At 30.8% G+C, this 27,554-nt stretch overlaps 1 protein-coding gene across 1 annotated transcript; it reads right to left on the bottom strand.

The window, feature by feature from the left end:
* Window positions 1–220: 220 nt before the first annotated feature.
* Window positions 221–24,129, bottom strand: LOC122270013 (uncharacterized). The gene is made up of 8 exons (XM_087160130.1): window positions 23,990–24,129; window positions 22,460–22,704; window positions 19,243–19,679; window positions 15,050–15,563; window positions 14,411–14,417; window positions 4,788–5,017; window positions 1,892–2,325; window positions 221–829 (listed from the first exon to the last, which is right to left on the bottom strand). The coding sequence occupies exons 2-8, from the start codon at window positions 22,700–22,702 to the stop codon at window positions 310–312; spliced, it is 2,385 nt and encodes a 794-aa protein (XP_087016256.1). The 5' UTR covers window positions 22,703–22,704; window positions 23,990–24,129; the 3' UTR covers window positions 221–309.
* Window positions 24,130–27,554: the final 3,425 nt, after the last annotated feature.

The following is a 27,554-nucleotide window of genomic DNA, read 5'->3' as shown; positions in this document are numbered from 1 at the left end:
TCGAAAATGTTACCTTATTCCAGCAGTTTTGGCCACACTTTCTTCCAAGTATATAACTTTAATTTTTGCAATAAAATGTCCATGTAAAAAAAAATTTATAGAATATCCATGTATATTGAGAAACAAAACAATATTTAAAGAAACCCTATTTCGTATTAACGGCTGCGCATACTTCTTGTTTCAACTTAAGCTCATTGAAAGTGAGACATCGAAAAAAGTATTAATGTCCGAACTTTTTTCTTTATTTGATAACAGTTTCCATAAGGAACATACATAATTATTATATACAATGTTCACATTTAAAGTCTTCTACACATTAATAACGCGACCCAGAAAAATTAACAAATTAATTCTTCTGTCTACAACTGCAAACATGAAAGGGTGATTTGCTAAAATTGTTGGTGGGACAGGAGGTGTAAAGTCAACGGTCATACCAGCTCCTTGGTTCGATTCGTCAACTTCCAGCGCAGTCTTGTGAAATGTTCCAGAGACAGCTATTCCTTTACTAAATGTCATGCCAGAAAAATCACCTGATCCATCGTACGCGCTTTCAGCTCCCAATGCTTCAAAATCTTTCGAGAAATCTCGGTAGTACTGGAATTTGAATTTCGGAAGAAGTACCATTGTCTTTTGAGACTGCAACTGGTTTAGAACGTTTACAATATTGTCCGGGGTCATATTCTTTTCTAAACTTGAGAGACCATTTTGCTGTTTTGGTAGTAAAATTAGTAAACCTATATTTCCTCCAATGTATGGTAACAATAAAGCTTGATAAGTATCATCTTCTAAGTAAGGGAATGAGTGGATAACTTGCATAAATGGAACATTCCTAAAATATATATTTTGAAATTACTCTCTCAATAAATACTGATTTCCATTCTTAATTCTTGAATTCCCATTCTTAATATATATATATTTCAAAATCTTATCAAATATGAAGTCAAAAAGTGCATTTATTAGGGGGCACACATCAATACTCTTAAGCTAATAAAAAGGAAAAACCAAATTGAAATATTACTAACCACTCATAAAGATGGGATTTAAGTACATTTAAACCTGTTTGATTGCCCAAAGAAATAGAGAGGCATATATTAGAAGTAACTTTATCTGTCAGTGAGACAGGCTTATTGTGCTCTTAATTACACTTTTTTTAATTATGATTCATAAATTTCCTTAGTATTTATGTCCTTGCTTAATCTGAAAACTGTGATCCCCAATATGTGAACTTTTAGACTTCATTTTTGATAAAGATTCGAAAAATTATTTAACTAATTATTTAAAAAAGGGCTATTTCAAGGAAAATTTTAAGATCGAATATTAAATAAAAACATACAGACTATCTCTTATAATTTAGAATTCTCCCTACCGTATCTAGTTGAAAGACAGAAATTATGACTAGTAGGCGCATAGATTTAATACTGGTTGGAATGATAAAATGTATGTTTATAGCCATACTCTCCCTTTATGCACTGCATTTCTGTTTTATATACATTGAAATATCTGTGTTTAGATATGACAAATTTGTCTTTCTGTGTTAAAAAATCATAAAATTCACTGCTTCGGTTGTTTAACTTTACATTCCCTTCTGTTTTGCTGTGCAAAAACTATAAGACTTGAGAACTTGAAATTACGAAAAATTGTACAGGGAGTAAGGTGAAATGAAAAAATATGTTCGAGAATTATTAGCTGTTAAAGTTATTGTAAATAACGGGCCATGAAAACAAATCGCTTAATATTTATTTATTATAATTTGATACGCATTTCCACTTCTTTTTGGGACTTGTCGCAGGCCAATTAAGCATATTTTTACCTAAAATCTTTTACCCAAATTGAGCCGTTAACTATAAACACAATAGTTATATAAAATGAAACACCTTGCTTAAAATCTTACTTTGTTTCCGTTGGTGAGTAAAATGGTTGAGGTAATGACAAATAAGGTGGAAAAGGTGTCTCCCATTTTCCTTTAAAAAACGCAGCATCTATGAGTAGCGCAGATGAGAAAGCGTCCACACTATTTACAACACTATTAATTTTCCCATATGTTTGTTGATTGACGAAATTATTGATACCTCTAGTAACGTCATTAGCGTACAAAAAATTAACATTTTGAACGGTTGAATCATATAGATTTTGAGCCTCTTCTTGAAACTGAGAATATAATGGTGCTCGATCCGTTACTAAAACTTCATCGGCACAGTAAAGGCTGTAGTTTACTTGGTTTGGATTGTTTTCTGGCAGCATTTGTGAGAAGTAATAGTTGTAGGTTGATGGAACTTTATATAAAGGTAAGCCAGCTGCTTCGTAGCCCAAGACAGAATACAGCTCCTGGAAAATACAAATATTGATTTATTTATTATCTTATTTTTTAACAATATATAGCGGCTCACTGCAAGGATTTCTGCAGTCTGCGGCTAGAGGTGATTCGAAAATCACCACACATTTTTGAACTAATAGGACATATGGTGAGTAAGAAAAAAAGGATTGCAATGACCCATGGATTAACGACATCACGTAGATCAACAACGTGGGTTACTCTCTAAAATCGTAGTTTTGTTTTCATCGGGAATCTCTTTGTTTTCTTCTCTTTTAATGGTCGTGCTGTTTGTCCCCAAGAGTTGTCAATCGCAACGTCGTGGAATGCGATCTGCATTTCGAAAGTAAAATTATCAAAAGTTTTTTTTAAGAACTTTTCAGAAGAAGGTCTAGTTCACACTTTAGCAGACAAATGTACTTACATTAAAAAGAAGGCAATTATTTAAGCTCCAATGGCATTGGCTATATGTTTGTCAATGAATGACATAAATATACCTATCACTTATATTTTGATGCTACATATTTGCTATTGCTACTATTTCTGGTGTTCATTTCAGACACACTGTGTTGTCTATGTGTATCACGATCATGGTCATTGTTCAGTTTATGAATTCAATGCTAAATCATACCGATTTTTCATGGACATCAGTTTTCAACTTAAATTTTTGAAGTTCAGCGTATATGTCTTAGTGTCTTCTGTATCGTTGGCAAAGTAACCTACAGACTATCCTTTAGTCAGTGTTATCGCTGCTTTCTTTTTAATGTAAGTATATTAGCCTGTTAAAGCGTGAGCTAGACCTTATTTTGAAATAGTTCTCAGACATAATATGTTTATACTTTCTCTATTTTTTATTTATTAATTTTCTTATAATTATATACATACATTAGATTGATAGATGGAAATACAACCACGGCGTTGTCATGGAGAAAGTTTTTTGTAAATTGAATATCAGTGATGCGGTGTTATTTTGCCAATTGCCTTCTTAATATTAATAAAATAAACTTCATTTTATTTTGCAGTTTTACATGATTTTTAGCAATCTAAGTTATTGTTTGAAATGTTGAGTTTTTTGAGGTCAGTTATTTTTTTAATATATAATGGTAATAGACAAGATACACTGTTTGATCACCAGAATTGAACTTTTGCCAATTATTAGAGAAGAAGTGCATCGTAATGATTACATTCATTTTGAAGCTATCTGGTTCACGGAGAACTCTAGGCAGTAGGTTTTTTTTTTCTGCACTAAAACACTAAAGTGGTACCATATAAATACTTTAGAATAACTTCAGATTGAAAATTTTTGATTCGGTAAGTAGGCGAGAATTTGTATTGTACCTTAAAAGACATAAATAAAATTAATTTAATGAGAGTATAATAATATCTTTATTCAGTTGAATTATTATTATTTATTTATAAATTTAAAATTTCAATTTCTTTTAAGCATTTTTGATACGTGCATCATTTTTTGGTAAAAATATACTTGAGGGTGCGCCTTGGCGAAATTGGCCACTTATGTTTGGCGCCATTCCTGTTTGCGCGGAACACCGTGGTAACAGGAATGGCTGCCAGAACATAATAATATTTCAATAAAACATTGAAAAATTTCAACAAAGCATCGGCCAAAAACTTTATAAAATTGCAATGAGCCCAATATAAGCAAAATTAATAAACCCAATAAAATGCATTTTGAATCGAAACAAAAATTAATGGAGTAAGCACAGAAAGAAAAAACAACTCCCACGAACAGGACATTTATATCTATTTCTAATTAAACCCTCATTCACACACCAATCAATCACTGCTTTTTTTCCATTGTAATTCAAATCGTACAGAAACTTAAGATTTATCTTATTTACTGTAGTCATTTTTAGGACTAGAAGCAAAAGTAACCTAACCAGATGGTATCCAAAGTAGAACTAACGGACCTTATTACATATACCGTTACATATTACATATACCGTTAAATTACATATACCGTTGAACATTTAAAAATAAAGCTAAAATCTACACCAATCAGAATCACGATTGGGTTTCAACATCGCACAGCTTGGTGATCAACAGCAATCACAACTTGGCGAGAATCAAGGGGCGCCCTCAAATATAGTCTGCCCGATTCAACAGCTCTGATTATACCTTTATATAATAATCACAAATAGTTTGAGCATTGTAGTGTTGACGAAAAAGTCAAACTTAATTTTCTATGCTATTAATTAGTCTTTAAGATTGAAATAGCTGGATGCGTAATCTTAATTCCAAATGTTACTAAAACATTCCTTTCATGAGAGTATATTAGGCGGTACTTTAAATGTTTAGCCCATTCCCACATCTCGGAGCAATTACTACATCAGTAAAAATTAATCCTCATTGATTTCGCATGAGAGATGCACTATGAAAATCATACAGGTAACAACGATGGTAACATCAGCACGGAACTGACCATTTACTTCAATATGATGTTATGATATAATCTTACTTGCTGTGTGTTTCCCCTGGCTCCATATAACATTATTCCTAAACCTGTCATCAAACTGAGAGGGCAAAAGAATATATTGTCTGTATTTCCATTAATCAATCTTGGATAAAGACTAGCAGCTAAATTATTGCTGGCATCTGCAAACCGCTTCAGGTCATCGTTTGACACTTGGGCAGAGCTAATAATACCGTGAGTGGCGAGAAAAAGGAACAGAATGCTGAGTATCATCCCTGAAATACATATTCAATTTATATTATTAAAAATATGTTCTAATTTTATATAATTTACTTCATATTAGAATAATATAAAGGCTGAGGGAATGAGATAGAATATCATGAAAAATACGATAGCAATAGTAAAGGCACCTTTCAGATTTAAAAATTATAATAAAAAGTGTTAAATTGTTGTTTAAAAATTATAGTGTACATTGAAAATGAAAAACTCATATTTGAACCTATTTAAGAGACTGGACGTTCAGAATGAGAAAATTCCTTAAAAAATCCTATATTTGGTTTTTGAGATATTCAATAATTTCGGCTTTGCTAAATATGTAATAAAACGTTTTTAACTCGGGGTTATGCTTTACCGAGTTATAAGAATATGAATTTGTAAAGATCCATACGTCACTATGCAGTTAGTTATTGTAGGCAAAGTTGCTTTTTGTAGTAATGGAATTTTTCAATGTTCTTTCAACTTCAAAAAGTTTTAATACATTAAACTCAGTAACTCTTATAAATTGAGCACACCATTTGAAAAGGAAACAAAGAATAAGAAAAAATACACAAACTTCCGGTCATTAATTTTATTATATTCAGTTAAGAATTAGAAGATTAAAATATTCTTACCTGTGTAGATATTGATTATTCCCAATTACAATTCCAAAAATGAAATTTGCTCTATCTAAAACAAAATGCATTTCATTTCATTTATATATATAAGACTTTATATGGCCCATTACATTTTTATTTCATCAATACCGGCTTTTTATTATATTTACTTTAGAAAATATGATAGATTAAAATAATAGCGTTCAAACATTCTAACATGTAGCATAATTAGGATTATAAAAGTGACTCCACCTTTAAAAATTTCAGCAATCAGATATTTTAAATAAAGCTGATAAAATTTCATAAACAATTCTTTCAAATTAGTTTTGAAATCTTTCACAAATCATCACGATTGTCCCGGAAAATTACAGACAAATAAAGAGTTCAAAACATAATTTCATAAGTGTTAAAGTAAATGCTTTCAATTTGTAGTATAAATTTTTATCTTAAACATTTTAAGAATGTAATGAAACTGTATAGCTAAAAAATGATATATGATAACACAAAAAGTTCTATGAAAGTAAAAATTAAGTTTTTAATGTGTAAATACTAATGTTGATGTCACCATTTATGAACGTTTGCGAAAAGTTAATGGAGCCCCCCTCTTCAATAGAAATATAGGCTAAACAACTAAATTGCCGTCGAAGACAAACAAGTTTCTTATTTTCGGTATTTATTTTTAGTGCTTTTTTGTAATATTTTGGATGCTACATCTTGTCAATGCTCTTTAGGTTACTCCTGTTGTTGTATTCTTTTCAGTTTCATGTGAGGTGATAATTTATTAATAATTTATTAATAATATATATATATATATATATATATATATATATATATATATATATATATATATAAGATTGTCTTATATATATAAAGTACTGCAAATCAGTTTATCGTCTTCTGCCTTCGATAAACATTTAACTAATGGTTAGTATACCTCGTCAAAAGCAGAGAGCGCCTGTCACATATACACTTAATGTAATGTGACAATTTTATTTCTAATTTTATTTAAGCCTTCAATTTTTCTTTAAACGTTATTCCTCTTTTTTTTATTTTAGCAATCCTTTTTAACTTTCTTGTTGACCTTTCTCATGGTCGTCGCGGTCATCGCACTTCCTGTGGGGAAAAGTCAACCAACCCCTCTATTCACGCCTTTCTTTTTCTTCCCTTTAATTTTAGGGGGCTCTTTCCTTTAAATTTCAAACTCTCCGCCTCTTTAAATTTAATTGGTCGTAGTTTTTCTGGTCTACCCGAGTTAAGGAATTTTTAAGTCTTTTTGAAGACATTCTCTTTCTCTCGAGCCTTCTGGCTGGTTCCTTGTTCTCCGAGATGCGGACTTTGGTCCGTATCGAGGGATTTCCTTTTTACATTTTTTTTTAACCTTTATCTTAAATTAAATCCATTGCTGTAATCAATTTCTGGAAAATTTAAAATCAACAGTTTATACCTTTAATTTTTCTTTAACATTAAAAGTCCTCTCAAATTTAAGTTTTCTTTTCATATTTATTTTAACGATTAATTTACTCGTTCTTTTATATTTTACTTTTATGTATGACGCCTTCATTGTTTTAATTCTCATATCACCCATTTCTAATAATCGCCATTCATGTGTAGTAAATGTAACGATCGATATTTGTTACTAAATAAAAATAATTTGTTAATAATTGAATGTGGTGCTGAAGTGCTTATTTCCCCGTCTTCCTTTGATGTCTGTTTGCTTAATATGTCCTCATGTATGGTGAGTACCCTTTTATTATTGTTTTGGGCATTGTATTCTTGATAATATTGGAAACATCAGTTTACCCCATTTATCTTAAATACTTATATCTGGATATAGCATGACTTTGTTTCTTTATCTTTTTATCTTTAATTATTTTTAGTTTCACCCTTATTCTAAATTCGGTGATACCAATTTATCCAATTTGTTCAAACCTCACACTTTGTGACCCTTTGGACCTATTGGGTTATTGTTATCCCACATTAGCATTGTACTACCACTTTTCTTAACGATCATCCCCCTTAATTTAATTTAATTACCTTTTATACTTTTCGGCCTATAACTTTTTTATCATGACTATATCCAATTATTAGTACATATACCAAATATCTCAATCTATTACCTACAATTACACAAATAACTTTACTTTATTTATTACGCACCAAATATAATAATTTTATTTAACTCTTACAGCGCCTTACTTACAACTAATAGAATTTGAACCAGACCGCATCTTGGGTATGCGAGAAGAAGGATTTTTTTAGCGAAAAATCACAGCTATTAAGCATGAAAACAACCCTTACAATAACTCGAAATGAAGCGTGATTTTGATCTCGCTGATTGAATATCTTGGTAACGCCTTCTGTTTACATCTTTTTGTAGCTCCTCCCCAATATTGTTGCTCCGTAGTTTGTTCACAAAATGTAAGTCATTCATAAATCAGTTCTTCAAATTTTAATGATTGTATTTTCTATCTTAGTTTTAAGTAAAATCTTAAAGTTCCTTTACAGAAAATAAAATAGTGTCATCAATGTTTTTTTTTTTTCAATAATAATAATAATTCTGTCTAATGGCAGGTACTGAACATATGTTCTTCACATCGGACGATGCCGGAAGTGTTACTCATTTAACGTTACCCAGTGGGCACCTGTGAGCACGGAGGCGACGTTACCCAGCGGCACCAAGTCACGGAGGCGAGCAACGTTACCCACGCCACACTGCCACAGATACCCGTTTATAGGGTGGGCCATATTCACACATCACACACAACAGAGGACAACACACAGAGAGAAACATCCATGCCTAAAGAGGGGTTCGAACTCGCAGCCATTCGCTTCGTAGTCAGGCGCGCACCTGGCCGGCTAATAATAATAATAATGATAATGATAATAATAATAACAGCAACATACTTTTTGAAATCTAGATTATTCCTATTTTTTCGTTAATTTGTTTAAATTTTATTCTTACGTTACTGTATAATATTTTTTTAACGTTAATAGTAAGGATTTTTCAGCTAAATACAAGTTTCCAATGATGGTAAACTAGTATTTCAGTATTAAAATTATAGAATTAATAAAAATCACCTATACGTACGTTCTTTAGTAAAATTTAAGAGCATTATGCGATTTAACAATTTTTAAGTTCCTAATGTTCTTAAAAATTTAAATCTCGATTTTCAATTTACCTATAATAATACCTTATATAAGATTTATATATATTTATATATTTACCTTATATAAGATTTGTAGAATGTATAGAGTTATCACTGTAATAGTATTTTCGGTAGTTTGAATTTTTTTTTCATATTCTATTACGTTAAAGAGTGTAATTAATACTAATGTCATCAGAATAAAAAAATTTAGAGCGCATATAATTCAGAATTTTTTTTTTTATAGTGAAGTTGCATAATGCACCAGTGCAAGTTGCAATAAGTGCGCAAATATAATAAGTTACAATGAAAGTATTATAAATTAGGAGACATTTTTTTCTTGTTGATTTTTTACTTTAACTAATCAGCACATTTCTTCCATCTAAAAATCGAAACTAGATATTTGAATTCAGAGAGAGATCCGCTTTAAAAAATGAAAGGATAGAAAGATGGAGCTTAACTTAACTTCTATGGTTTCATACAAATAGAATTTTTGAAATGAATGAATATTTAACTGGCATGAGGAAACATTTGAGATAAATAATAAATTCTAAGATTAAAATTTAGGCCCAAGTTTTTTTTTGTTTGTTTAATCTTGGAGTAAAAGAGGGAGTCACATATTAAAACTGTGCAAAACGATAAAAGAAAAGTCATTTTCTTTAACACTCAGGTTTTGAATTACATTAAGTATTAAAATTTATTATATCTATACTAATAAAATTTAATAACAATTGCAAAACAATACAAACAAAGATTTAACAATGAAGCAAAGAAATTTTTAAGGAATAATGGTTTTAAATGGAAACAAAGATTTAACAATTTTCGAAGCACATCATGCTCTTAAAATTTCTAAATTATACTTACCATTTGTGCTAGCTGAAAACTTTCTTGATGAAAACAACTCACTTTAGATCCATTATGAGAGACTTTAAAATATAAATTACGCGTGCATAAAATTAACATAATAAAAGGATTTTTGATTGATATTAAAAAACAATTTATCATTTCAAGACAAATATTTTACAGTATAATATTATTAACCAAAAATATAATACAAATCATATAAATTTTATAATATTAAAAAATGACACCTAGCACGAGGAAGCATTTAAAGTATGTTATAAATAAGTAAATTAAGCTTAATGCAGATTTAATTTTATTGGTTTTGTTTTTTATGGTGGAGGTGACGAGTGTAAAATATGGTTTTTAATAATCATTTAATTCAAATAATCCCAGAGAAAGAAAAAAAAATAGTTATTTAATTCGATACGTATCAGTTTTAAACTATTCTCTTTTTTTTGTTCTTTCGTAAATAAAAAAAATTATCCCGGTAGTAAGCTGTGATTTAATGTCATTCGAAAAATTAGAATGATATTAATGTTACAAGAACTAATGCATATGATAATTATAAATTTAACGGATGAAACATTTCCGAAAAACTGGCTTTCCAATTAAACTTTCCAATTAACAAGCTTACTAATGCTTTATCCCGTTTGCCAGCCACAATAAAAGGCTTTAATAAAGCAATTTAGCGGCTTCATTAAATTTAAAAAAATTTTAATGGTGTTAAAAATATTTCAATTATGTTATATAAAAATAAGCTTCATATACTACATATTATGCACAATATATTTTCATTATTTTAATGTAGCACGCTAAGTATATTAAAATATCCTTATTACTTGAAAAACATTGATATCGAAAATTCCAGAAATTAAGTGTATTTAACTAGAGGAGGATAATCTTTCAAATATAGAAAATTCTTACATTACATTTGATGAAATTGATTATTCACTGTTCAAGGAAAACTGTATTTTTATGAGAAGCAAGTGTCAATAAAACACCTCCTTCAATAAGACGTTTTATATAATTCTTAACAATTTTGTTTTATCATCTAATCATGTTTATTTTAGACAACATGATGTACTAAATTTATCACATTTAAATATTCTGAAGCATATCGTAATTCAGATCTTAACAGTGACTTGACATTAAAATTCGAAATAAACTGTTCGAATAAAGCTGACAGATAATGTGATTTCAGTTACACAACTCTTTAGCTCTAAAGTTAGATTAAAAATGTAACAGATGCGCCATTTTTCCTCCACGCTGAATATTAATGGCATTTTACATTTGGAAATATGATTTGTAAAGATTACGAAGCTTAATTTCCATTTTTTGGGGAGAAACATTTGCTGTAACTTTCTCAAATTACAAACGTTTTTCTCAGTAACATTTAGGACCACAAAATGAATAATAGCATTAAGTATATTTATTTATTCTACATGTTTTGAAACAACTGAATAAATTATTTAAAAGATAATACCCTCATGGCCAAAAATGTAAGGCGGTAACGAGTCCGACTGACGAAGCGACAGACGAATTTCGCCTCCATGAACTGTTAGAATTTTTATTCTTAATTCACCCTTTGCAGTCTGACAATCCAATTTACCGTAAACTTTATAGTTAGGTACATTTATTTCTTTTTCTTTGATAGATATAAAACTATTTACAACTGATATGGATAAAAGAAACCTTGAACATAAATTTATACGATTTTGCAACCATTTTCGGCTAGCACAGTTCCAAAACCGAGTTCGAAAATTGAACTTAATATTGGAGCTAGGCTATGTTAGGTTTCCCATTAGGTAATGGACATTGGAGTTAGGTTGGAGTTAAGCTGTGATTTATCAAGTGATTAGGAGAATGCAGCTTAATTAGTATATCTAGTTGGACCATATAAAGTGAGAGATAAAAAATATTAGACTTTTATGTGTTGAGCAACTTTGTGGAGCTGCCACGCATGTGCAAATTCGAGTTTCGTATTCAGATTGTTCAGGGTCAGAAATTGAGGAGTTAAATACATTGAAAACTTTTTATGCTTTAAAATAATTAAAGAAATTGTAATGTCAACGTTCCGTTCAGTCTGCCATGAAATTGACAAATCGGCACTATCTGCTAAAGTATGTACCCAACTGCAAGGAACTAGGCGGCTTCATAAGGGGTTCACCGCACACTTATTACTATTAGATAGTTAGACATCTGATGATGAAAAACAGAAATCGAAATTCCCAAAACTTATAACGCGACTTAGCTTCCAGCTTTCTAGGAACCTGCACTATAATCTTATTGGCTGTGGGTTTAGTTGGCGCTGAAAAATTCTGCCTATTTAACCGTACAAGATGATAACAGTCAAATGATTTTACTTGCAGCTAACAGTTCTAATACTATTTCTTCTGATTATTTAACTGCGTAGATTGAATATGATTAAATAGCAATTAAATAAATTGTTATTTAACATCTACGGAAAATTTCCGACTGTCGACATATCGGATAAAGGAACCAAATGTCATTTCAGGCACAAACTATATTTTCAGCTTTCAATTTTTAATATATCAAACTGCTCATTTGTAAGCCATTTCGAATTATATAGCGAGCATTTAAAAATTTACGTATATTATCAATACCTCGTCTTTCAGTTTCTCAGGTAGAACCACAAACTTGTTTTCTGAATACATATATTCAAGATTAGGGAAAAAATATATAATTTTTAAGTGTATTGGACTGTTGGAAAAAGGGAGCCCAGTATGGATCCAGCTAATGTGGACATCTCGAGTAACCTTTTTTAGTCATGTAAGGCTTAAGGTCAATAAGGCTTAAAGTGAAATTAATTTTAATTTGGTTTTAGATTTGCCTTTCTGAGCTATATTGGATGACTACTTAACAAGTTATCAAATTTGTCCACACTAGCTCCATATCTTGCCCCGTAAAGTGGAGGTTACTGTGCATTTTCTTTTAAGAAAAAGATTATGGATAGAAAAACTAAACGATTAAGTTCAGATATAAACCAGAAAGCAATAAAAGAACCAAATTATTTTAAAAAAATACTTTACGATACAAAAATTATATTTTATAAGGTTTCTGACCAATTTGTAAAAAATGTCTGAACTAGCCCCCTCTCCACTTTTATTTTCTAATAACTAAAAACTACGCACCATATTAACTGCTCTAAAAATCAACAAATTTAAACAATCGTTAGTGTAACCTTAGAGGAATCATCTAGAGCAGGGGTGTCAAACTCAAAAGCTAACTTGGGCCAAATAAACAATGCTTAACAAAAAATAAAAAAAAAATCAGTGTTCATAGAAACAAATATTTTTATTTCGAATAGTATATTGTAATAAACATATATAAAGTAAAATTATTGTTTGATATTTGACATCTCTTCTCTGCTACTATCTTTTCTATTTCGGGAGAAATTTTATTTGCCGAGACTACTTTCAAAGTTGACCCAACGTGAGCGTTATTAATACGGTTTCGGACGGGAGATTTATTTCCATTCATAACAGAAAATAATTGCTCGCACTAATAAGTACTTCCAAAAATGGAAATAATTTCATATGCGAATTTTCGACTTTTTTCAAACCTAGCAGGTAAATATTTGTAAAATTCAGGCACACTCACTTCAATGAATTTTGCCTTCAAATTTGAGTCGCACTGAATCTCAATCACTTCTATTTGCATATTACTAGGAACTGAGTCTATATTTATTGAGAAAATTGAAGAAAACAAACAAAATTTGTCTTCCAAAGAATTAAAATCTTTAAACCTTGTTTCAAATTCTGTTCTAAGATTTGAAATTTTTTCTGCGTATTTTTGATACGATGCAGTATTCCTGGAATGGCAGGTGCCGCAAGCCAATTAGAATTTTACATTTTCGCGCGTACAATTAAAATGCAGTATAGTTTATAAATAAAGTATATTATAATTTTATATGCTAGTTTCCTTTCTAATTAACATTTCTATTTTATTTTTACTTTGCGTCAGATATATTGACTGGGACGCAAAAATGCTCATCTCGGGCCGCGAGTTTGACACTCCTGATCTAGAGTCTATGTATCTCATTTGAGTCAATTGCATTACTAATTATTAAGCTTGACGTTTAACTACGTTAGATATAGAAACCGCAGAAACATGTCATGGCACTAGTATAAGTCTGTTTGAGTGACCTATGTGACCTAGACGTATGCTTTAAAGTTTGTTTCAATAAAGATTGATTTACACATATTTCCACAGCACATATATGATCTTTAAACATGATTGTCATAAATATCATACGCATGTAGATTTTGACGGTCAAAATTTAATACTTATTTATGAAACCAGGAGACTCCATCCATGATCTCCAACCTTTGAAATTGCTTCTCATTTATCATTGTTTTTAGCTTTCTTTTAAGCGTCGATATTTTCCATGAAAACACAAAATATTTTGTTTTCAAATTAAACAATTATTGTAAAAGAAACTCGCATATATATGCAAGTAAATAAATTCCACTAGTCCATAAAGGATGGAAAAACAGACACCTTAACTGATCTATTCGAATTTAGTATCTTAGAAACATATTTCCTTGAAAGCATTTAGGACCGTTTTCCCACTGTTATTTCGAAAGCTCAAAAAACTCATATATAGTAATATTTTTACGTAAATAAAATAATTTTTGTGAAGATTTGGAAATATTAAGATAATAAAGATAATGTTTAGAAATAAAAATTTCAAAAGAAGTGAAATTAAATCAATTTTTTTCTCGCTAAAAAAAATTAGGAAATTTTGGAATTTAAAATTCATGTGGCGTGCATAGAAAATTTTTCTTACTTGCGAGCTAAAATTTTATAAAATTAAATTTTTTTTCATTGTTATTAAAAGGTAAGGTACTTGACACCATTTCGTTTCAGATTGATACCAGTGTATGTTATTGGGATTAAAGCAAAAAGTTTTTTTTTTAATGTAATTCTGTATATGAACTGAACCTATTGAATACATATCTTGAAATATATGTAACTGCATTTAAAACTATATACCAAATACATGCTAACACCCATATATTTGGCATATAGTTTTCTATCGTTGTAAGGAAAACTATATGCCAAATAAAAGTTTTTTATTTGGAAAAAAATTTTTCGGTACTCGCGAAAATTGTTTATGGAATTTCGCACAAACTTAATATTTTTTTTCCTCAGGTAAAAAATCGAAATATTCCCCAACGAAACAGCATCAAGCAGTTCCTCACCATTTTATTTTATTTTTCTGTCCATTGAGAATGTCTATTGAATTGAAATTGTTTCGAACGTGATAAATAGAATACTAATTTAATTGGTTTTAGTTTTGATTAAGAGGAGACTAACTGAACACCAGATACTAAAACACCACTTCTGGATAAACTGTTTATTTATTTCATGTTGATTACAATTGATAGTATGCCTCTTTTAAACCATATAACAAGACCGTTTATACGTTATAAACACGACCCAAAGCCAGCTTCAAATTGTATCTTGTGTCTATTACACCAAACATGAAAGGACGGTTTGCCAGAAAACTTGCCTCAACATCTTCATTAGACGAAGGCGACGCACCAAGTCCCTGATACGACTCATCAACTTCTATGGCACCTTTGTAGAGAGTGCCAGTGACATGTATGTCTCCGCTGTCCGTCATGTCTGAAAAATCTGCTGATTCATCATACGCGTTTTCAGCTCCCAAAGCTTTGATGTCTTCTGAAAAATCTCTGTAGTACTGGATTTTGAATCTCGGAAGAGAAACTGATATCTCTTGTTCCTGCAGCTGGTTCAAGACATTTGTCAATTTTTCAGGCGTGAAGTTTTGCTCCACATTCGACAGCGTATTATTTTCTAGTGGTAGTAAGATTAGTAAACCTAGAAACTTTCCTTTATACGGCAGTAACAAAGCTTGAAATTCATCGGTTTCGTAGTAAGGGAAACTGTGGGTAAGAACCATAAATGGAACATCCCTGAAAGAATTTTTTTTTTAGATTAGATTGGTATACACTAGACAAATAATAAAACATAACTCCTTCTTTTAATTGGCAAAAGAAAAAAATATTTGCTTTTAAATTAATTTTATTCAAGATTTCTTTATTTATCACTATACAGTAGTATAAATAATTAAGCCGTCAATAGATAAACACAGATGGAGCTAGTAGTTTTGAAATTACTTAAAACATATTTAGAGATTAGATTGGTAAGCATCAGGCAAATAATAAAACGTAGCTCCTTCTTTTAATTGGCAGAAGAAAAAAATATTTGATTTTAAATTTGATTCAAGATCTCTTTATTTACCACTATAGAGTAGGGGAGAGTGGGGTCAATTGTAACAGGGTACGATTGTAACAGCGCAAAAATTTCGAGTGTCGGGTTCTAGATTTGGTTCTTAGGCGGTACACAAGGTGTATTTAATAAATCTACATGTACACCCCTGCTGGCAACCATTTTTATGCACTTTTGAAAGAGTTACACCACAAAAGATATTTTCACGCTACGTTAGTACTTTTTTTGGTATTAGAATATTAGATTGTAATAAAGTAGTTTTGTTTAAACAAATAAAAATTATTAACCGAATATGTAAGTGGACACTTTAATTAACATTTCAATAAAAAAAATAGTTTTGTTAATTAACTAACATTGTTTTTAACAAATGAAGCTGAAATGTCGTCTTGGGGACGATTGTAACAATAAGTAAAGGGACGATTGTAGCAGCTGAAAATAAATAATATTATGTTTACAAACCATTACTTAACTCTTTAAGAACCACCAATAGTTTCCTATATCATTTATATTATGCTGCATGTGCATTATTTTATTTGTCACCTTTCACAGCATAAATTAAAATTTTTAACCCCTTAAAGTTGAAAGTTTAGCCCTTTAGGTCTTTGCTCATTATTATTTTTACTCCTAAAATATCACTACTATTTTGATCAATAAAAAAATATATCACAACTATGATAATATGTATAATTAACTATGTTTCAGTTGAATTTATGAACTGTTGCAATTGACCCCGTAAGTGGGGACAATTGTAACAAGTGCACGACTGTCAAAAATTATTAATAACTAATATAATAACATTTAAAATAAGGTATTCATTTTTTTCTAGTAGAGAATAGTCTACTTTACTCGTCTATCAATTAATAGATACTAATAATATATTGTATTTTTTGTTAGTTAAAAATAGTAAAGTAAAAAAGTTTCTAATTGACCCCACTCTCCCCTAGTATGAATAATTAAGCCTTCAACACATAGCACATATGGCGAAGTTGTATTAAAAGTTGTATTAGTTGTATTGTAAATTCGTAATAAAACTTCCGGATAGCAACTTTTTATTTATTTTTACATATATAGGCATAAAACGCAAGCCGTCCTATAATGTTATAGACTTTAACTGTTTTAAATAAGACCTGTGATATTTAACATTCAATTTGCACGTTTTTTTAATTTAAGCTGAAAAAAAAAAATAATAATAAAGTTAATGGTGTACCATTAATATGTCAACCCATTAACAGTATTTTTTATCCTGATATTAATTTTTTTACGTTGATTTATAGTTCACAACCTTTTAGAAATCATAAAATATAGAAAATCTTGTGAATCGTAAATTTGCGTGCAAAATTAAATACAATCTCAATAATAAAACTTCTTTCAATACTTCCTACAAGTCTTTTCACGCAACGTCTCATTAGCATAACATAAGCGGAGAGATACATAACATAAGCATAACATAACTCATTAGCATAACATAAGCGGAGTTTTGAAGATTCCGTTCCGGTTTTAGTTGGTTGTTGGTAATTTACGTCGCACTAGAGCTGCACAATGGGCTATGGCGACGGTCTGGGAAATATCCCGGAGGATGATCCGAAGACATGCCATCACAATTTTGATCCTCTGCGGAGGGGATGGCACCTCCGCTTCGGTAGCCCGACGACCTGCGCGCGAAGTCGAGCACTTTACGGTAGCACAGTTTAACGAGGACCAATACCGCACACCCTCGGTCCCTACGCAGACTGATCCAAGTGGTCACCCACCCGCACACTGACCGCAGTCAGTGATGCTTGACTTCGGTGATCTGCTGGGAACCGTGTCTTAACGATCAGTCCACTGCGGGACCCGTTCCGGTTTTAATGCCTGTTTAGACAATCCAATTTCTTGGACAGAGATTGATTAATATTGAGAGAAACTTGTTTTGCTTTCAGCTTGGATCGTGTAAACAATCATCCTAGAACTTAGTCCAACTTCTTGGACGATAGTAGAGCATGTTTTTCCATCCAAGTTTTTTCTCCTTTAACCAATCAGCGTCTTATGTTTTGTGACGCCAACAAGCAGGCAGCAAATTATGTCATTTTGTTGTCTGTTTTCATATATTTTAGTCCAAATAAATTGATCTGTTGCGATTCATTTATGTTATTATGATTTTATTTGAATTTATTTAGTAATTTTAAACTTATGTAAGCATTAATTTATAAATGTTGAATATGAACAATGCGCATGCGCAAGTTTTTCTTTCAACGAATCAGTGACATTCAAGAACTTGGATAGTGTTGACGAATCATCCAATTTCTTGGACAGAGAAATCCGTCCAATTTCTCGGATTCAAGAAATTGGACAGTGTAAACAGGCCTTTAGAATCTTGTCATTGATTACATTTAGTTAAGCATCCTTTACACGAAAAATAGATAGAAACAAAATTTTTATCAAGAATGGGCGCGAAACCAGTGGAGCGCGTTTTGAATTGCTGGAACTGTTGCCGTACGTAAATAGGTAAAAATAGTTGGTTTTATCCCTAAACAGAAGATATCGATCCCCTTTTTTTCCCTATATTCCATCCCTTTTCTATAACAAAAAAACCAATTAAAACGGAATGTTTTAAGCTAACACGTTAACTTATGATGGAAATATTATGCAGTACAGTTTAAATACAGTTTTTATTGTAACTGTTTCAGTCAAAGGAAATTTATTAAGGGATATTTATCCTATTTTATAACCTTCGTTGAACAGCCGACCCAATTTTGAGTTTACGACTTCAAATGTTCAACTCCGTAGCCTTGTAATTTTGAGCTCAATCCAGAAAGCAAAGAAACTCCTAGAGAGCAATTTGCCTTCGTGGAGTACTTTTTCATGGAAATAATCCGAATTCGCGTTATACGTAGAAGAAAACCTTGAAAATCTCCACCGTTTAGCTTGACGGCAAGGGGACTCTAAGCCATGATCCGTCTAACGCGGAGGATATTTTTTCATCAGCACTATGGTCGGTGTGAGACCAGGTGCTGAATTCGTATTGACCAGTCATCAATGGGTCACCTTATTGGGAGGTGAATGCTCTTTCCCATGAACCATCCCGGCTCTATATATGTTGAAAATTTGATTAGTGCAAGTCATGTTCAACGAATGTAGTAGAAATGGTGCTTATGATTCCAAAAAATTTGAATCGCATTATTATGCAATTATTGTAGATGTTTAACAACAACAATTTTACCAATTAATGAACTACGATGATTTAAGGAAGCTACTAACTGTTTTAGTAAAAAGTCTACAGTTCAGCAAAAGTTTACAGATTAGAAGGGGAAGAAATTCGCCGTCTGCTCCACTGGTCCCCATATTACAGAACTCATCTATTGAATCGAAATTGATTAATCTTACTTTTCTCCATTTGGGGAATGAAATGTTTGAGGAGTAGACCAATAAAGTGGAAAAGGTGTCTCCCACTTTCCTTTAAAGAACACGGCATCTACAAGCAGCGCAGATGATGAGGAATTCACGTGATCTACAATGCGATCAATTTTTCCATATGTGCGTCTCCTGACGAAATTATTGATGCGACTGTTCTTATGGCGATCACTTTTATCAAAATGAACATTTCGAATGGTCGCGTCATATGCATATTGAGCATTGGTCTGAAACTCTGGGTCCAATGGTGCTTCATTCTTTACTAAAACTGCATCCGCACACAATAACGTGTAGTATGGAAAGTGGGGATTGTTCTGCGGCAGCAGGTATGTCAAGTAATAGTGGTATGTTGATGTAATTCTTTCTATGGGTAAGCCTGCTGCTTCATATCCTAAGGCAGAATACAGCTCCTAGAGGAAAATGAAGCATATGCATTAGTTCACATTTTAATCTACTTTTAAACTTATACAAAATTATGGGAATAAAAAGGCGTTCAATAGTTAATTTTACAACAGGCGTACTTGCTTTGATTTAACTTCATTTTATTTTTTTAAAAAAAGCAGTGATGCCATATGAAATAAAACTTTTCGAAATATATAATACTTATATATATATATATATATATATATATATATATATATATATATAATACTTAAGGACTAATTTATAATTTAGGCAGAGAATAAAGAAAACTATGAAACGCCAAAGTAAAGCACTAAAAGTCTTAATGCAGAGGTGTCTATTCGGAAGTTTCAGCTCTCTACAATATTTAAAGTGATATTGAAAGAGCATTATGAAAAATTAAATAATTATAGATTCTAATATTCTGGAAATAAATGAATAAACGAATTATTCACCGAGATATATCCATGGTAAAAATTGTAGTTTCTGATAATTTATAACTAAAGAACTAATTCGGAAAAGGCACAGTAATTCTATTAGGCACGCTGATACTATTTTCTAACGTTAAAAAAACTGCCTGCAATGAAAATGATTGAAACTGATTGGCTAGTGACAGTTTAAATATCTTCATTGCTAAACTAGCTACATTGTCATTAATATTTTTCTGAAATTTTGTTTTTTTTTCATATCTAAATGTGTAGATATGAAAAGTATTCAGAATAGACATTGAAAATGTTTAAAATAAATATTCAGAAAAACTAATTTTCTTTACATAAATATTCACTTAGTGCGTTTAGACCAAGACATTATTACTAAGACATTATTTGACTAACTCCAAAGAGCAAATTGTGACATTATATTTTTTTTCCTCGGAACCTGAGCACTATAAAGTGATTCTAAAGTTAGAAGCTCAATTTCTGTAATAAAACTTTCATTTCAGGTGATTCAGCATTCTTTGAGGTGTACCTTGTTATTTTTGACAATCATTCAGACATGAAATCACGTGATTTTTGAAAACGCGTACTCTTGAATATTTAGTGAAATCGCTTTCTCAATCGTGTCTTCTCGGTTTCTTGTAGAAGTGTTTTCCAGGATATTATTTCTGATTTTTAAGCCATTTGCACTATATGAGGATTAATACCGGAGCTACAGAGCTCGCATGATAACCAGGTATTCTGGGTAACAAGTACTCATTTGCTCGTACTCCTTTTATATTTTATTTCCTAATCAATTATATAAATTGTAATAAATCATATGGTTTTTATGAGAGTTTCACCCACAAACAATTCAAATACTAACTTCCGCATTTTGACAGAACGTACTCGGAGAATTTTCTGAATAATAGTTTCGTTAAAAGCAAATAAATTTGATGAATTTTGAGTACATTACAGTCATTGAATTAGATGTTTGAAAAATTGAGACTCTTTGCGTTAAATCTTCAAGTGGATTCAAGTTACTCATGTGAATATATTTCATATTCCAGTGGATTTGAATCAATTGAAAAACAATTTGATTATTTAGATCAGTGGTTTCCAACTGGTGGCCTGGGGGCCATATCCGGCTCGCGAAGCCTTTTTTTGTGGCCCGCAAACTAAAATATATTTTGCGGACAATTTTCGTAAAAAATCTATATGGGTTTAAAATACTTTTCTCGTTAATAAAAACCTAATTTCTTCGTTTCTGTGAAATTTATCATACCAACGGTTCAAAAAGAGTTATTTCTCAGGTTTTGCATCCAAGAAAATATTTATTCAATTACAAAAATAATCGTGTATATCTTTTTTATTTTAATTTTTTTGTATTTTGTGAATATAATTTAGCATGTGTGTATCAGAAATTTTTTCGAAGCAATTTTCCGATTTAACTTTTTGAAACCACTCATTTTGGAAAATATTTACACGCACATTTGTAAATTTAAAATATAAAATGTAAATATCTATTCTCTAGTGGTTGCAGCAAACAAACCTTAATTTTGTCATTGAACGTTTTGTGTGCTACTATGTAAGTTTTAATACCAACCTTTTTAAAAATTTATATCTTAACAATTAGATAGCTGTTGCACATTAATTGTTTAATACATGGGTGCACATTAAAAATATTGTTGTCCAAATTTTTTAATATGCAATTAAATATTTTTAAAAATCTTCTTCTTATTTTAATTTTTAATTCAATATTTCTGCTTTGTACAACTTGGTAAAAATCTGACAGTAATATTTAATGTTCCTTCAAACATAAAAGACTCCTACATAAAAGTTTGATAAATTTGCGGCCCAGCCATTTGATTTGTGTTTTTAATTGTGGCCCCCGGCCTCATATAAGTTGGAAACCTTTGATCTAGATTTCTTACCTTGATCGTATATGAATAATTATACATCCGTGAAACTCCTTTTAAGATATAACTTATCTATAATGGCTTTATGTTAAATATCAATCAACAATTTTCTCACAACATATCAATTACAATTTAGAGTGAAATTAATCAAACAGTACACATGATTTAACCTTGCTTCCTGCGTATTTCCCCTGGCTATATTTATTCAGTGAAAGTATAATTTTGTGTCGTATTTCGTAACTTTAAATATCATTTGCACTAATTAATTGGCATCACCCCCTCGAACTGTTAAGATTAAGTCCTAGCATATGAAATTCCGGTCATTAGATCAAAAGCTATTCGAGCAGTATCGTTTTTTTCCGCTCTGTACTATAAAACCCCATATAAATAACAACAGTATTAAATTTAACACAGAACAGGTTAAATAGTTCAATATGATATATAACGGAATCATACTTGCTGTGTGTTGTTTCTCGCTCCATACAGCATTATTCCTAAGCCTGTCATCAAACTGAGAGGTACATAAAACAGATTGTCCGAATTTCCTTGAGTCAACTTTGGATAGAGACTGAGCGCTAAATTGTTGTTGGCATCAGCAAACCTCTGCAGGTCATCATCTGTCACGTCATCATCTGACACTTGAGCTGAACTGATTAGTATGTTGATGGTGACGAAAAGAAATAGTGAACTGAGCAGCATTTCTGAAACATGATGAAATTATCATATCAAAAGTTTCAAATATTTAAAATATAACCCATATTGTACTTATGCGAGGACTGTGTTTCGAGGTCCATAAAAAGAAAGAAACCATACAAGACACGAAAAAATGCAGCAATGGTGCAGCTACTTTTTGATTTTAGAATCGGCGGAATGGCTGCATTAACCAGAATTTGAATAAGTTTTGGTAGTCAGCTTTCATCGTAGTCAACCTACTTGGAACAGAGCTAACATGTTACAGCTACCTGCACGTTACTGCGCAACACTACAGAACTTGTCACGAGAGTTTCAAAACAGCACACTGTAAAAAATGGATACTCAAATATCACGAAACTTTCTTTGTTTTTGACGAAACGGTTTCCTGTTATATGCTCCGAGCATAAATTTTGACAAAATAACGAAATAATTATGGCCATTTCTTCAAGGAGACGAATTTCGCCAAAATTAAAGAAATATTTCGTCCTTCAATTTTTATCCAAAAGAAAAATAAATAAATAAAATACCAAGAGCAATGGGTACAATGCACCTCACAATATCTAACGGATCTTAAGAAACCAAAATCAATCAACAAAAAAAGGCATGTTTATTCAGAGAAAATACGTTTTTGTGTCTGCTTTCGTAATTTAAAATATTGTCTGCACTAATTAATTAGCTTATTTGAAGTTACCCCCTCGAAACATTTTAATTGAGCTCCAGTACCTGGAAATCTAATGATTAAATCAAAAGTTATTAAAGGTGCTTCTTTCATTTTTTTTTACACTGTGCTCCATACTTACGTTGATTTTCTAGGTACTAATCATAAATATGCATTCACTTCACGTAAATATTTACCTTTATGGTGCAATGTTAGCACAAGTAGATTTTGACAGTTTTAAGTCCAAAAAAATAGCCTCATTTAGAAAATTTTCGAATGACCTTAGACCATTGACGTAAAGGTTCACTGTAAGTATTTTTATCTTAATAGTTTGTGCGGAAGTAACAGGACATAAAATGAGGATCAGTTCCGTGGTTCATTTATTTCACATAAATTATTACCGCATATAAATAAAGGTGTTTTTCGACTAAGTTCAGAGAATCTTCAGCTTTAACTTCCAAAATGCCTGAGGGGAAAAAATTTCGCAAAAAAATAATAAATAAATTTTGAAAAAGACTTGTGTGATAGTGAATCTCAAAATCCAAATCAAAAATATCAAATGACCGATTTAGTAAAAAGAAATTTGACCCTAAAAGGGAAAAGAGTTGTCCTTAAAAATCCAAAAAAGTTCTCACCTTCACAGCTGCTGATTATTCTTTGCTTCTAGTGTAGGAGAATTGTATTTAAGAGAAGGATGAATGAATTGAAGCTTCTTTTTATGTATCGGATTACATTTAACTCTTTACAGTGTCATTTTAAAAGTACCACCTTATTATAGACTGAATTTAAAGTATTGAGCTATTTAGAAACGATGACATGTAAAAAGCGTATCGTAATGAGGATCTGAACCCAGTGACTCAACTCGAAAATTTAAGATCAAATAACTTGTAGGAAACTGATATGCAATAAGATTTTAACTATGCAACTCATGCCTTCTAAATTTAGCTTCGAGTCATAGATTTCGTTTCATTGTTTCTTTATTTTTTTTTTTCTATGAAAGACTTAGTACACTTGCTAATTTTTCATGTTTGGAATGATAAAATAAAATGTGTTGCGTGAAAAAAATTGCTGTATATTACGTAAAACAAAATCAGAAATCACAAAAAAGTAGTTCTAATATAAATGATAGAATTTTTCTTAGAGAGTTTAAGAATTATGTAATAAATAAAAACAAAAAGTATATTTATTCCACGAGTTTGAAACTCTGTAATGGAGTCCAAATCCTTACTTGAAGCCTGTTCCCTTCTGTTTCCTTTAACATTATTCCACAGCCTGCTTTCAGACTGTAACATCCAAAAAGCACATTGTCCGTTTTTTCACTACACCTAGGATATAAACTCTCTACTAAATTATTGTTGGCATTTGTAAAATTCTTGTGATCATCGCTTGATCCCTGAGAAGAGCTGTTACAACTTGGGTGATGATAAAAGGAAACATAAGAACATCTACACAACTACAGAACATCATCACTAAAATGCTTTAATTTATTTGTTATCATTAATTATAGAAATTTAAATTGCAACAACGTATTTGTTACAGCAACAATAACATTATTGGAATAGAATTAGGCCATTTTAAACATATAAACCGTGACATGTAAACATAGAATGGGGCAATTAAAATGCCACGGAGTCAAAAAATTGTGAGAAAGGTGAAAATTTCTAATTGATGGGAAGCGTATATTAATTCAACCTGTAAAGTTTCATTATCTTCTAATCATTCAGTATTGTACATAAATAACAATTTACTCACAACTCTCAAAACTTTTGTATAATTCATTTTTTTTAAATTTAGTTTCAACTAATCAATATTCATGCTTAATCGCTTTTGTACAGTTCCATATTTTTACCTCCTGGAGGATTGCTAAGGTGACGAAATGTTGCGTTCAAATATACAGTGCTCAAAATAAAAAAAGCAGCACCCTTAATAACTTTTGATCGAATGGCCGAATTTTTACGAACCAGGACTTAATCTTAACATGTCAAAGGCCTTTAATATACTAATTAAATATTGCAGACGATACTTCATGTTACGAAATAAGACACAAAAATCTACTTTTTCTGAATGAACAAATGTTTTTTTTATGGTTTTGGATTCTTGATTCTTAAAATAGGAGATAGCCGCATTCTGGAAAATATGGTACCAATAGCGTGAAATATGGTACCAATAGCATCACATCAGGAGAGCTGCCGAGAATTTGTACTCCTCAACGGTATCTTAGTTTACTTCATGCGTATTACGCCATATCTTAAGAATTTTTTGAACGAATCTCATAACTTTTGTACACAATGGCAAATCTATCTTATCAATCAATCTAATGAAAGTTCTATGAAAAAACCTTTTTTAACTATTATTTATAACCTTTTGATACATTTCATCTAACAAATGGTCGAAAACAATTTTTAATGTAAGGAATACAATTTTTACATTTTTTTCAAAGAATGCAATTTTAAATTGCAAAACACAATATTTGAATCGGGTAAAAAGTTCTCTAGAAATCAAATTTTAAATTCATGACATTTTTAAAATTTGATAACCCAGAAACTATTCCAACGATTGCGTTCAAATTTTGTATTTCGCCATTTAAAATTGCATTTATTTAAATGATACAAAAGTCTTATATCTTATTGTAAAATTTTTCGCCCTTTTATAAAATAAATTAATAAAAATATAGATATGAGTTAAAAATTGTATTAAAGTCTTCTTATATTTCGCATGGAATTATCTTTGTATAAACGAATTTTATGATTGTGGGCAAAAATTCTTCAATTCGCTTAAAAATTTTCCGAGATAAGACGATATACGCTAAAAGTACAATTAACACCGGTTGATCTAAAACTTCGACAACTTTTCTGATCAAACTATTGAGACCATATTTTCCAGATTGTGGAATATATGGCCTCCTCCTAGATTTTGTTGATCAAGAATTTCGAATATGTCGAGGTTAAAAGTGTGTTTATTTAGTTTAAATTTTTTTTTGTTGTCAGATTTCGTAATTAAGAGTATCGTCTGCGCAAATTAATTGGCATATTTGAAGTCTGGCCCTTCAACCATTAAAATTGTATCTTAGCACGTGAAAATTCAATCATTGGATCAAAATTTATATACTTATAGCTCTAATCAAAAAAGATTTTTATTGTAGAAGTTCCGTAGTACTTAATTATTTTTTATTCCTTATGCCAAGTAATCTGAATGATCAGCTAGATCGTGGTAGCATAGGTTGACTATCTCACCAAAAATTTCTGAAATTATCTGAAACCACCACGCATTTATTTTGTTTATTCTCCATCTACCCTAAAGAAACAAGCAAATCTTACAAGAAGTCTTGCTGCCTTCCTTTGACGGCATAGCAGAGCGTAACTAGATATTTTTTTATTTTTTTCCCCAGTCTTTTCTCCTTGAAGCATTGCTCCATTCAACTCAGTGCGTGATGAGCAGGAAATTTAAACGTCTTAATTTCAGATAACAAGTGAGTGCTTCCACACATAATGCATCCAAAATAGGAACAATTACCGTCACTTGCAAACGAATTTTTCGCCATCGAAAACAAATAATTATATTAAAAAATAAGTAAAAAGACGATGCTAAAAGAATATTATCAAAAATTCTCAAATTCAGCAAATCTTCTACCAAAAGTTAAAACAACCTCTGCAAATACTACCAAAGCGAATATGAAACACGCAGAAGAGCTTTCATAATTTTATTATAACTGTCGTTTAAATTTAAATATTACAACAAAATAATTTTTAAAATCCATAAAAACAAATTCAAGTCAATATCATTCATGTTTAGTTTAGCATAAAATAATATTTATTATTTTTTAAACGATTATTTTAATAAATTTTGCCCAAATTTTCCTACTTGTACTTTGAATGACTTTAAGTATAAAACTTACAGAAATTTTCGCGACAGCGCATGCCAAAAAGTTTAGCGAAAACAAATAAATACGCATAAAAGAATATTTTTTAAACTTGTAGCTGTGTTGTTATTCCAAGTTTAAAAACCATTAAAATTTGATTAGCATTTAATTGTGAAAAATAAAGCAACTCCCGACATAGGCAATGCACCACAATTTTTAAATTAACATCCATTGATGACACGACGACTTCTATTCAAAAAGAATGGATAAAAAAAAAAGTCCAGTCATTATCTGCATTAGATTTTATTGTGTTAATGGGAAGAAAAAAAACTATGGAAATT

Source organism: Parasteatoda tepidariorum, chromosome 3 (genome assembly GCF_982258835.1).
Source record: "Parasteatoda tepidariorum strain Cologne lab strain chromosome 3, Ptep-v5.0, whole genome shotgun sequence".
NCBI lineage: Eukaryota > Metazoa > Arthropoda > Arachnida > Araneae > Theridiidae > Parasteatoda > Parasteatoda tepidariorum.
The sequence above is the reverse complement of the archived record's forward strand: the minus strand, read 5'-3'. Positions and strand labels throughout refer to the sequence as shown.